This window comes from Suricata suricatta, chromosome 11, assembly GCF_006229205.1.
Source record: "Suricata suricatta isolate VVHF042 chromosome 11, meerkat_22Aug2017_6uvM2_HiC, whole genome shotgun sequence".
Classification (NCBI taxonomy): domain Eukaryota; kingdom Metazoa; phylum Chordata; class Mammalia; order Carnivora; family Herpestidae; genus Suricata; species Suricata suricatta.
Genome location: NC_043710.1, coordinates 44784286 through 44797220, shown reverse-complemented (window position 1 = coordinate 44797220; position 12935 = coordinate 44784286). Strand labels below are relative to the sequence as shown.

Here is a 12935-nt window from a genome sequence, read left to right as displayed (position 1 = left end):
TGAGGGACACAGATCATGGGAGACTATTGAATACTGAAAACGAACCATGGACTGAAGGGTAGGGGGAGAGAGGGGGGGGTGATGGTCATGGTGGGGGGCACTTGTGGGGAGAAACACTGGATGTTATATGGAAACCAATTTGATAATAAACTATTAAAAAAAGAATTTCAAAAAAAATGGAAATACCTTATCCAGTGATTCCTCTTCTGGTTATTTTCTGGGAAAAAAAATGAAAATGCTAACTTGAAAGATATGTAAACTCTTATGTTCACTGCAGCCAGCTTACTTACAATAGCCAAAATATGAAAACAACCTAAGTGTCTCTCGATGGATAAACAGATAAAGAAGATATAGTGTGTATGTATTTGTACAGTAGAATATTATTTGGCCATTAAAAAAAAGAATGCAATCTTGCCATTTACAACAAGATAGATGGACTTTGAGGACACTATACTAAGTGAAATACTGTATAATCATACTTCTATTTTGAATCTTTTTTTTTTTCTTAAATAAACTCATAGGTACAGAGAGCCGATTGGTGGCTGCCAGAGGCAGGGGATTGGGGGAGGGACCAAGTGGGTGAAGGTGGTGAAAAGATACCCAAAAAATGAGTTCCCTCATATTATTGACATAGATATTCATGATATATGTCTGAGTGAAAAAGTAGCAGAAAAATATATGCACAGTAATCTCACCTTCATTAAAAGAGAGAAAATGAGAGAACTTTTTCTGTTTGATCGTGTGTGAACATGAAGAAATACATCTGAAACTGAAAAGTTTATTTCAAGATCTTCTGTCTACTCAAATCCACATAATACCAATGTCAAATAAAATATTCACCAAAATTAAAAGCAAAAAAAAAAATACAAAGCATAAAAAAACTAAAGAAAAAAGTCAAGCAGAATTACATTTTCTCAAAAATTAGTACTACAAAAGAAATAAGCAAACCATAGAAAGTCTTCTCCTGAATAATGCCAGATGCTAAAAAACACAACTCTTTTTCAATTAAGAAGGCATTATAGTCTTAGTATTGTGAAAATTAAAAAATATTGGCAGAAACAAAAAAATGAGTATTCTAGGAGGTAATGTATAAAATCTAATTTTTAAAAAATGAGAATGGAATGGACAGCGGTACAGAAAAATTATTGAGCTAATGAACAGACTCAGGGACCTAAGAAGTCCAACGCCAGCAGGTTATAAATATGAAAAACCATAAACAATGATGTAAAACAGGGCAGCAGGCAAGCAGTTCTGACGCTGCCTGTCCCTCCCTCCCCCTCCCTAAGCCCTCTCTCAAGACAGTCATCACTCTCCCCACCCATCTTTTCCTCTCAGCCAAGATAAGGCTGCAGAAGTTTTCTTAACGGAGAACTTTGGGTAGCCTCTACCAAAACTGTGATTGCAGTATTAGATGCAAACGACTTGTCATTTCTTCAGTAGGAGAAAAGCCAAAATAAGAATTCGCAGTCCAAAAATGGAAAAGGCACACATGGTCTCTTCAAGTTTAAACAATCAAGAAGAAGACATTTAAATATAGGCTTATTAAATGCCTGACATTTAGAAATAAAGAATGATGACCCTTGGGGCACCTAGGTGGCTCAGTCTGTTGAGTCCCAATGTCGATTTCGGTTCAAGTCACGATCTCACTGTTCATGGAATCAAGGCCCACATCCGGCTCATGGACAGCATGGAGGCTGCTTGGGATTCTCTCTCTCTCTCCCACTCTCTACCTTTTCTCCGCTTGTGCATGATCTCTCTTTTTCTCTCACAAAAATAAAGTACATAAAGTTAAGAAGAAAAAAAAAAGATGGCCGTAAGCGACTAAAGAGAAGAGAAAGATAATACTCAGGTTTTTGAGATGAAAATAGCCTGAGCTTATTCTATCCAGGTGCAGAAAATAATTCCTTTTTTTTTTTTTTAATGCTTGTTTATTTTTGAGAGAGAGGGAGAGAGCATGAGCAGAAGAGGGACAGAGAGAGGGAGACACAGAATCTGAAGCAGGCTCCAGCTCTGAAATGTCAGGACAGAGCCTGAGGTGGGGCTCAAACTCACAAGCTGTGAGATCATGACCTGGGCTAAAATCAGGCGCTCAACTGGCCGAGCCACCCAGGCACCCTAGAAGATAATTCTTTAAATTTTTTTAAATGTTTATTTATTTTTTAGAGAGAGAGACAGACAGACAGACAATGTAAGCAGGAGAGGGGCAGAAAGAGAAGGAGACACAGAATCCAAAGCAGGGTCCAGCTTCTGAGCTGTCAGCACAGAGCCCAAGGCAAGGCTCGAATCCACGAAACAGGAGACTGTAACCTGAGCTGAAGTCAGATGCTTAACCAAGTAAGTCACCCAGGCACCCTCCCCCTGAAAGATAATTCTTAAATCCATAGAAAACTGCAGAAATTCTCCAATGAACAAGCTCATCTTCAAAGAATTACCAAAGGCACATTTGACCTGGCCAAGCTATAACTACTGAAAATAAAAGAAATACTATTAGCACTGGGGAAACCATTGTTGTACGGTTTTATTCTTTTGTATGGTAGTCCTTAAAAATGTGGAGAAAAGACATTTTAACATATTTTGGAGGGTCAGTTCTATCATTCCTGAGTGAGTTGTGGAGTGTAGATTAGGTGAATCCAACCACAGATAATACTTCCCATTAGTAAACTCAAAGTTGTTCTCTTTAACAGATAAAAATTTAGACCTCTAAGTATTAAGTTATGCCATTGGATGCAAGAATAACTGATTTTAAAACACACCATTTTCTAAGTACCACTTAGAAAAATAAAAATCATTTCAATTACTATTACTCAAAGTGTACCTCTTCCTTAGAATTTTTATTGCCTACTTTTTGAAAGTGTTCTTCTAGGCTTATTGAGGCATGAAAGTGACCACACATGTGACCCAGGGCACACACGTGGAAGTAGTAAGAATCCCTATCTTCCACCTGACTGACAACAGTTGTAAAATGCCATCCATTTTAAGACACTCTGACTTCAGGGATGTTAAAAAGTGAAAAGCAAAAGAAAATGTGCCCCAGAATTCATGAAATGGGACACATCAAATAAGTTACATTTACAGTGGTTTTAAAAGGAAGGTTTCTAAAACAGATGTCTCTGGTGGCAAGGGAAATAAAAGCAAATGTCAACTATCGGGACCTATTCAAGATAGAAATCTTCTGCACAGTGAAGGAAACAATAGCAAAGCTAAAAGGCAACTGATAGAATGGGAGAATATATTTGCAAATAACATATTGGATAAAGGATTAGTATCCAAAATTTATAAAGAACTTACCAAACTGCCCCCCCACCCAAAACAAATAATCCAGTGAAGAAATGGACAGAAGACATGAATAGACACTTTTCCAAAGAAGACATCCAAATGGTTAACAGACACGTGAAAAAATGCTCAACATCACTCATCATCAGAGAAATACAGATCAAAACCACAGTGAGATGCCACCTCACACCTGTCACAATGGCTCACATTAACAACTCAAGCAACAACTGATGTTGACGAGGATGTGGAGCAAGGGAAACCCTCCTACACTGCTGGTGGGAATGAAAAATGATGCAGCCACTCTGGAAAACAGTGTGGAGGTTCCTCAAAAAATCAAAAATAGAACTACCCTACAACTCATCAATTGCACTACTAGGTATTTATCCAAAGGATACAAGTATACTGTTTTGAAGGGGCACATACACCCCAATGTTTATAGCAGCAGCACTACCAACAGTAACCAAATTGGGGCACCTGGGTAGCTCAGTCAGTTAAGCATCCGATTCGTGGTTTTGGCTTAGGTCATGATCTCACAGTTTCCTGAGTTTGAGCTCCGTGTCAGGCTCTGCACTGATGGCACGGAGCCTCCTTGGGATTCTCTCTCCCTCTCTATCTCTGCCCCTCCCCCCTTCTCATGCTGTCTCTGTTTCTCTCAAAATAAATAAACTTAAAAAAAAAAACAGGGATGCCTGGGTGGCTCATTCAGTTGAGTGTCCAACTTCGGCTCAGGTCATGATCTCACGGTTCATGGGTTTGAGCCCCACATCAGGTTCTGTGCTGTCAGCTCAGAGCCTGGAGCCTGCTTCTGATTCTGTGTCTCCTTCTCTCTCTGCCCCTCACCTGCTTGTGCCCTGTCTCTCTCTGCCTCTAAAAAATAAATAAGCATTAAAAAGTTAAAAAAATATATAGCCAAATTATGGAAAGAGCCCAAATGTCCATCCACTGATAAGTGGATAAAGAAAATGTGGTATGGCAATCCCTATCAAAATAACACCAGCATTCTTCACAGAGCTAGAACAAACAATCCTAAATCTTGTATGGAACCAGAAAAGACCCCAAATAGCCAAAGCAATCTTGAAAAAGAAACCAAAGCTGGAGTTATCACAATCCCAGACTTCAAGCTTTATTACAAAGCTATAATCATCAAGACAGTATGGTACTGGCACAAAAACAGACACTCATATCAGTGGAACAGAATAGAGAACCCAGAAATGGACCCACAAATGTATGGCCAACTAATCTTTGACAAAGCAGGAAAGAGTATCCAATGGAATAAAGATGGTGTCTTTAGTAAATGGTGCTGGGAAAACAAGAGAGCAACATGCAGAAAAATGAACCTGGACCACTTTTTTACACCGTACACAAAAACAAACTCAAAATGCATCAAAGACCTAAATGTAAGACAGGAAACCATCAGACTCCTAGAGGAGAAAGCAGGCAAAAACCTCTTTGACCTCAGCTGCAGCAACTTCTTAACACATCTCTGGAGGCAAGGAAAACAAAAGTAAAAATGAACTGTTGGGACCCCATCAGAATACAAAGCTTCTGCACAGTGAAGGAAACAATCAGCAAAACTAAAAGGCAACCAACAGAATGGGAGAAGGTATTTACAAATGACATATCAGATAAAGGGTTAATATCCAAAACCTATAAAGAACGTATCAAACTCAACACCCCAAAAAAAACCAAATAATCCAGTGAAGAAATGGGCAAAAGACATGAATAGACACTTCTCCAAAGAAGACAACCAACACATGGGAAAATGCTCAACATCACTCATCATCAGGGAAATACAAATCAAAACCACAAGTTACCACCTCACACCTGTTAGAATGGCTAACATTAACAACTCAGGAAACAACAGATGTTGGCAAGGATGTGGAGAAAAAGGATCTCTTTTATGCTGCTAGTGAGAATGCAAACTGGTTCAGCCACTCTGGAAAACAGAGTCCTCATGGAGGGTCCTCAAAACTTAAAAATAGAACTACCCTATCACCCAGCAATTGCACTACTAGATATCTATCCAAGGGATACAGGTATGCTGTCTCAAAGGGGCATATGCACCCCAATGTGTATAGCAGTGCTATCAATAATAATCAAAGTATGGATATATATATGTATACATACACACACATACATACCATGGAGTATTCTCTGGCAATCATAAAGAATGAAATCTTGCCATTTGCAACTATGTGGATGAAACAGGAGGGTATTATACTATGCAAAATTAGTCAGAGAAAGACAAATATCATATGACTTCACTCATATGAGGACTTTAAGACACAGAACAGATGAACATAAGGGAAGGGAAACAAAACTAATATAAAAACAGGGAGGGGGACAAATCATAAGAGACTCTTAAATATGGAGAACAGAGGGTTGTTGGAAGGGTTGTGGGAGAGGGGGATGGACTAATTGGAGAAGGGGCATTAAGGAATCTACTCCTGAAATCATTTTTGCACTCTATGCTTACTAACTTGGATGTAAATTTAAATAATTAAATTAATTTTAAAAAAAGAAAGAAAATGTGGTGTGTGTATATACAATGGAATACTACTCAGCAATGAAAAAGAATGAAATCTTGCCATTTACAACAACGCGGACCACACTAGAGTGTATTATGCTAAGCAAAATAAGTCAGTCAGAGAAAAACAGATATCATATGATTTCATTCATATGTGGAACTTAAGAAACAAAACAGATGAAAATCAGGGAAGGGAAGGCAAAGTAAGATAAAAACAGAGAGGGAGGCAAATCATAAGGAACTCATAAATACAAGGAACAAACTTAGAGCCACTGGAGGGGTGCAGAGTGGGGGCATGGGCTAAATAAGTGACGGGCATTAGAGACAGCACTTGGGATGAGCACTGGGTGTCACATGTAAATGAATCACTGGGTTCCACTCCTGAAGCCAAGACTACACTGTATGTTAACTGACTTGAATATAAATTTTAAAAAATAATAGAGATAAATGTGATTCAACGTGACACATACATACACATGACACGTGCAAAATGCCTCAAATAAAGTGACTTCACCACTGCGCAGGGGAGGCACACAAAGCCTTCCAGTCAGGGCCCAGAGTATGCTTGCAGTAGTCAAAGATGAAGAGAAGGAAAAATCCAGAATGGTGGAAGAGTTCAGTTATGACAGGCTGAGTTACATGCCCCACTTCTAAGCTCACAAAGCTCTCACAATACTGGTGCCACCAGGGCCACCCTCCGATGATGAGGGGAGAGCCGTGTCCATCAGGTAGCAGCTGCTCAGTATACACTTGTTGGACAAGTGAACACGTGAGCCCGTGTGTATGTGGGAGTGAATGGATGGCGAATAAGCGTGTGAGTTAGAGGTGTCTGTGGCTGGAGATGACAGCTGTTCTCTTTCTCCCTTGTCACCCCAGAAAAACTTGAGAGTGAGAAGCTGAACGTTGCTGAAGTCACCCAGTCAGAGATCGCTCAGAAGCAGAAGCTGCAGACTGTCCTGGAGAAGATCAATGAAACCCTGAAGCTTCCTCCCAGGAGCATCAAGTGGAATGTGGACTGTGAGTTTTACAAAGGATGGAATGGTTGAATGACCCCCGTGGCCCCACCTTGGGCTTTCCCACAAGAAGCCATCCAGGATCCTGGCAAGCCCTGGGTGGGGACACACCCATTTATCATAGAGTAAGACATGCCCTTCTTTAGAGAACCTAGCCTCCACACTGCTGGGAAGTTGACAAAATGTTAAAAGCCAGTGTGCCTTTCTGTGAACGGCTCTTTGTAGCAAGTTCACGTGAGATTAGGGCAGAGAGGAGACTGCTACGGATTGAGCCACTTCTAAATTCCCCGGGGCCAACCTTTTGAGAAAGTCTGTGTCCAGCTCATAGAAGCCTCAAGAAACGAAATCTCTATGTTCAGGCAGCTGAGGAGCAAGGGAGCAAGGACTTGGCTTGGTTTTGAAGCCCACGCCCTTCCTCTCAGCCCCTTATTTTCCAGAAGGTGCAAAGATCCGGGGCTGAGATCGCAGGCCCTGGAACAGGACTTGTAAATTCAGGTTGCACAGCTAATGTAGCTTGAGCATCTCCGAAAGTATCAGTTGATGCTGCTCATTCTTTTGCTACCTTAAGAGCCCACCAGTCTGTTATGGACGTGATGAGTCTGTAACAGCATCAGCCTTGAATCACCAGATCAGGTGATTCCAGTGACAACCCCAGATTTCTCAGACGGAGTCCAGAGTTGTTCTGTTCTTTGCAATCGATGCAAATATGAAATCAGATGAATAAAATGATTTAGATCGTGTTCTCTGCTTTTAAGTATTAAGGGTTGAAGTCTAGACCGTGTTGTATCCAGCTTATACAACTTAAAAGGGATACCTTCCCCCTTCCCACAAAACACCACCTTTCCGACTTGGGAAAGAAAAGGAAATCTTTACCCCTCAGCTTAGAGACCCGGTAGTCACCAGACCCAACTTCTTCAGCAAGTCTCTTGCATCTGAAACTGGAGGGGAGACAACAGGTTACCTCCTTCAGCATAGTTATCCCTCGGCGTGCACACAGCACACAGTGCTTGGAACAGGGCATCCTCTGTGTGATGGAGAGAAACACCCAGGAAGAGGGGAGGCCACCCCTGGGTCCTGCTTGCTGCCCCAGAGGCCAGGAATGCTAACAGCGTTGGGGGAGGGGGCAGCTCGTGATTCCTAGTACGGGAACTGTGTCTACCTTTCGGAAATCCACAGTAGTCATGAGCGTTAACGTCCTCTGATGAAGACCCCTGCTTAGTTTTGTTTCAGCGTATTTCCTCCTCCCTGAATGTGGACCATCTCCATGTACGCCTCCAAACAAAACAAAACACCTTTGAACTTACCAGGGATCCCAGTTTCAGAAAGATTGAGATAGAATGGAATTTTTTTTGAGAGAGAGAAAGAGGAGAAACAGAGCAGTTGTACAGGAGGGGTGGGGCAAAGGGAGAGAGAATCCCAAGCAAGCTCCACACCCAGCATGGAGCAGGAAGTGGGCGCCTGAAATGTGGGGCTGAATCTCAGGACCCTGAGATCACAACCTGAGCCAAAATCAAAAAGTGGACTCTTAACTGATGGAGCCACCCAGGCGTCCCAGGATGGAACTTTTTAAAGCCACTTCAGGACCACAGTCTTCAGTGGCTTTTAATGATTTGTTTGGTTCATGTTTACCTTCATTTCTTTTAAAAAAATTTTTTTAACGTTTATTTCTGAGAGAGAAAGAGAGAGAGCACATGCGAGTGAGAGCAAGCCAGGGAAGGAGACACAGAATCTGAAGCCAGCTCCAGGCTCTGAGCTGTCATCACAGAGCCTGATGTGGGGCTCGAACCCACGAATCGTGAGATCATGATCTGAGCTGAAGTCAAACGTTTGACTGACTGAGCCACCCAGGTGCCCCTCATGTCTACCTTCATTTCCTTTGGGGAGGTGTGAACAGGGAAAACAAGCACTCCTGGTGCTACGCTCCTCCGGCTGGTTCCGTTTCCGCCCACTGCTGTCCCTGTGAATGCACGTGTTTACTCGCACTCCTGTGTTTTGTTATTTTCTCTTAATATTAGATATCTGCTATATTCCCATGTGGTCTTCGTACGTATTTTTGATGGCTCTTCTATTTCACAGGGCAGAAAATCCCATAGGGATCTTAAACCCTACAGTGATGTTGATCCTCTTAGGATGTTTGCTCGCCTGTTGGCTGTGAGTTAGAGCCAAGTCAAATGGCTTAGGTTGTGTCTCTTTTTGCTTCTCTCAAATTATTCCTGTCAGATAGATTTCCAAAACAGAGATGAAGTACTAGGTCAGAGGGATCATTCGCTCAGTGGCTAGATTCCTGAGATGTCTGTTTACAAGCATGAATGGTTTCTTCCACAAGGAGTGTGATAGGTTCAGCTCCTAGAGAGAAGTTCAGTCCCTCCTCCCTGCTGTCCTCTCTGGCTCCTAGACATTGTGTCATCTTTCCACTCAGGATGAAGATGTCAGGGACAGCTGTGAGTTACCAAGGCTCTTGATCTAGGGCTTTTGGGAGATCTACCTTTTCTTGTTCTATTCACAACAATTTTCATTATTAAAAAGCTATAAAATAAAATTTGAATATTAACAGCTAACATATCTATGGTGCTCACTGTATGCTTTGTACTATTCTAAACCGTATACACCCTTGTAAATCCTCACTCAACCAGCTGAGGCCAGAATTGCTATCCCCATTTTACAGATGGGAAAAGAGAAGCAGAGAGGGATGAAGAGACAATGAATGTAAGCTTTAAGAGGTCATGAATTTTTATTTCTTCACTACTAAATCCCCAGAATTTGGAAATACTGGCAAATACCAAGCACAGTAGTGTATCCTTGTCCAAGGTCACACGGGTGGTGAGGATGGAGCCAGAAATGAAAGCCAGAGAGTCTGTGCACTGAGCCTACACTTGCTCTCCCTCTAAGCCACCCACCCAGAGACAGGGACTGTCAACCTGTAGCGTGCCCCTTCAGGTTGTGTGTATGTGTGCACGTGTGTGCATGCGTGTGTAAGAAATAGATAAGTAAATTAAATGTGTGTGTATATATACTTACATATTTCTTTTTATGAAGATGAGATCAGTTTAAGTTTAGAAGATGTATATCTTCACAGATCATTGAATATTCTTTCACTTTTAATATTATCTAACAGAATGTTGTGTTGGCTATCGTATAATCTATTTAATGAATGATGGATTTTACGATTGTTTTCCATTTCTCCACTACTATCAATGCAGTCCAATGAGTTCTCTCTGCTGATAGCTACAGTTACTTTTTTAGTACAGCTACACAAGAGTGGCATCTAGGGCCAAGGGATGTGTGTATTTCTAAGGTCATAATACATATTGTCAAAGTGCCTCCAAAAAAACATTACACCAATTGATATTTCCACCACAACTCCTATTTGGAGGACTATGTCTAACTCAGCAGCTTCTTTGAAATTGTCTGCCAGTTCCCAGCACCACGGCTAAATGTCCAATTTATACAGTAGAGCCTGGCCCTCCCCTAAGTCTGTACATTGCCATCCCGATTCAAGGGCAGGACCACAGTTTCCCTAGATTCTGTCTGGCATCAGGGAGAAAACCAGGAGACATGCTCAAATGTGGCAATGATGAGGAGACCCAAACGGACAAAGGTTGTTAGAATCTTTCTTAATTGAAAAGATGAGGGGGCACCTAGGTGGCTCAGTCGGTTGAGTGTCCAACTTTGGCTCAGATCATAATCTTATGATTCGTGGGTTTGAGCCCCGTATCTCACTTTCTGCTGTCAGCTCAGAACCTAGAGCCAGCTTTGTATTCTGTTGTCTCCCTCTTTCTCTGCTCCTCCCCTGTTCACATTCTCTCTCTCTCAAAAATAAACACTAAAAAAATTAAGAACAGCAAAAGGAGGACATACCTTTATTCTAAAAATTTTTTTGAAATTAGAAACTGTCATATTTTCATTTTTTAATATTCCTTTCCAAGTCTTTTCCATAAGCACGTGTGTGTGTGTACATATAAGTACACATAATGTATATGTATTTATATATATTTATAAGAATACCCATAAATGTGTATCTTTATACTGTTTCTATTATTTCTGTTTAACATCACACTGTTAATATTTATAGTTATATTATTTCAACAGTGGTTTTCATATGGAAATTATTCCATTATGTGGATATACCATAACTTACTGAAGCAGTGATCATTAAGCACTCTTGGCCCAACTTAGTGATTTGCCGGGAACTCGGGCGTCACTGAGGAGAGTAGCAGCTGTGGGTGGGCAGCAGTGTGGCCTTGGGGACCAGAGCATTTGTGCTTTTTTTCATCTGTTTTGCCTAATGGCTTTTAAACAAAGGGTTTCCTCTGCCTAATAAAAAAAATTTTTGAACACTGTCAATCTGAACTATCCTATTATAGTGTTTTCCAGATTTTTAAATGATAATATATTACACAATAATCAACATCTTTGCACATGTGTGTGTGAGAGAGAGAAAAAGAGGAAGAAACTGTGTAATTATTTCTTTTAAAAAAATTCCCAGGAGAACAAAGCACCCTTCAATGGAGACTGGTATCTGTATGGTGCTTATAAAATAGCTCTGTACTGCTCAGCACAACAGTCAAGGTGAAGTACAGTGTCGCCGGTGGGTAAGAACAACCTTTTTGGCCACATCTTCTCTAGCATTATGTCTGGTCATTAAAAGGGAGAGAGTTAGAGGCACCTGGGTGGCTCAGTTGGTTAAGCATTTGACTTTGGCTCAGGTCATGATCTCATCGGTTCATGGGTTTGAACCCCACACCAAGCTCTGTGCTGAGAGCTCAGAGCCTGGAGCCTGCTTCAGATTCTGTCTCCCTCCCTCTCTCTGCCTTTCCCCTGCTTGTGCTCTGTTTCCCTCTCAAAAATAAACAAACATTTTAAAAAGTAGGAACAGCACCTGGGTGGCTCAGTTGGCTAATCCTCTGACTTCAACTCAGGTCGTGATCTCACGGTTCGTGAGTTCAAGCCCCATGTTTGGCTCTGTGCTGACAGGTCAGAGCCTTCAGCCTGCTTCAGATTCTGGGTCTCCCTCTCTCTCTGCCTCTCCCCTGCTCTCACTCAAAAATAAACATTTAAAAAAAAGGGGGGGGGGGAAGAAGAAGGGATAGAGTTAGCAAATGTCCTTACAACCCTCAGAAACTGGACTGACGTACGGCAACTCTGATCAGAAGACCAAACCCTGTTATGCCTCTGCCTGACAGCGAGCACACCAGGTTGGTAGGTTGCTCCCAGGCCGGGAGCCTTTACTGAGGCCGTAACTGTGGGTGAAACTTTGGACGATGCCCAAAAGCCTAGAACTGAGAGTGTCTTCTGGAAGACCTAAATGGGAGCAGGTCATCTGCTGTTCACTGGCGTGTTGAGCTGTGCCTCATAGTCTGTGGAAAACCTTCTTCCAAACAGCACTGATAACAAGGGACTCTAATGAGTTCCCAAGGAATGTCTGAGTCATTTCCTTTTCTTGCTGATTTCTTAAAGCTTCTGTTAAAGCAGACTCATCAGTCCCAGGGCAGACAGAATGACACCCTAATAATGGGCCCAGTTTGTGCTAAGTACACAAAATGAGCATTTTTTTTGTTGTTCTTTCCTTCAATGCCTCCCTGTAAGGAGAAGCCAATGAGGCTGGTAGGACTGGGAAGGCAGGTAAAGGACCTAGTGAATCTTTGCTTTTATGAGACAGAAAGAGGAGAAAGTTGATGTGGTTTAATTGCATAGGTGTGAGGTGTCGTCTCATAAGTGGTAATAAAAAATAGCAACCATTGCTCAGCATCTGCTATGAGCTCGAAGCTTTACCTATATTATCTATAGGAATTCTTACAACTTGTGTTTCCACAAAGGAACTATTATCCCCATTTGTGAAGATTAGCAGACTGAGGCCCAGAGGCCTTGAATGGCCTATCCCGGGGCATGGAGGCAGTCAATCTAGAGCTTGTCAGGTCAGAACTGAAGCTCCAGTCGGCCTGACCCTCTGGGTACCCATTACATCACAGTCTTCGCCTCTCATCTGCTGTGAAATCTACAACTCGCCAGTTGCCTGCCCTTCTCCAGTACAAATGGTTTAATGTCCAGCCCGTTGCTCAGTAGCTCTGGAAGCCAGCTAGGTCGTAAACATCCTTTCCCAGCTATTCCCGAGGGGCATTGCC

General features: G+C 41.9%; 1 protein-coding gene across 1 annotated transcript in view; it reads left to right on the top strand.

Moving 5' to 3' along the window:
- Positions 1 to 12935, top strand: part of PARVA (parvin alpha) — a 166672-nt gene that overhangs the window by 130347 nt on the left and 23390 nt on the right. The window contains exon 5 of the mRNA XM_029914568.1: positions 6677 to 6817. Coding sequence (XP_029770428.1) covers positions 6677 to 6817 — 141 coding nt within the window. The remainder of the gene's footprint in view (positions 1 to 6676; positions 6818 to 12935) is intronic.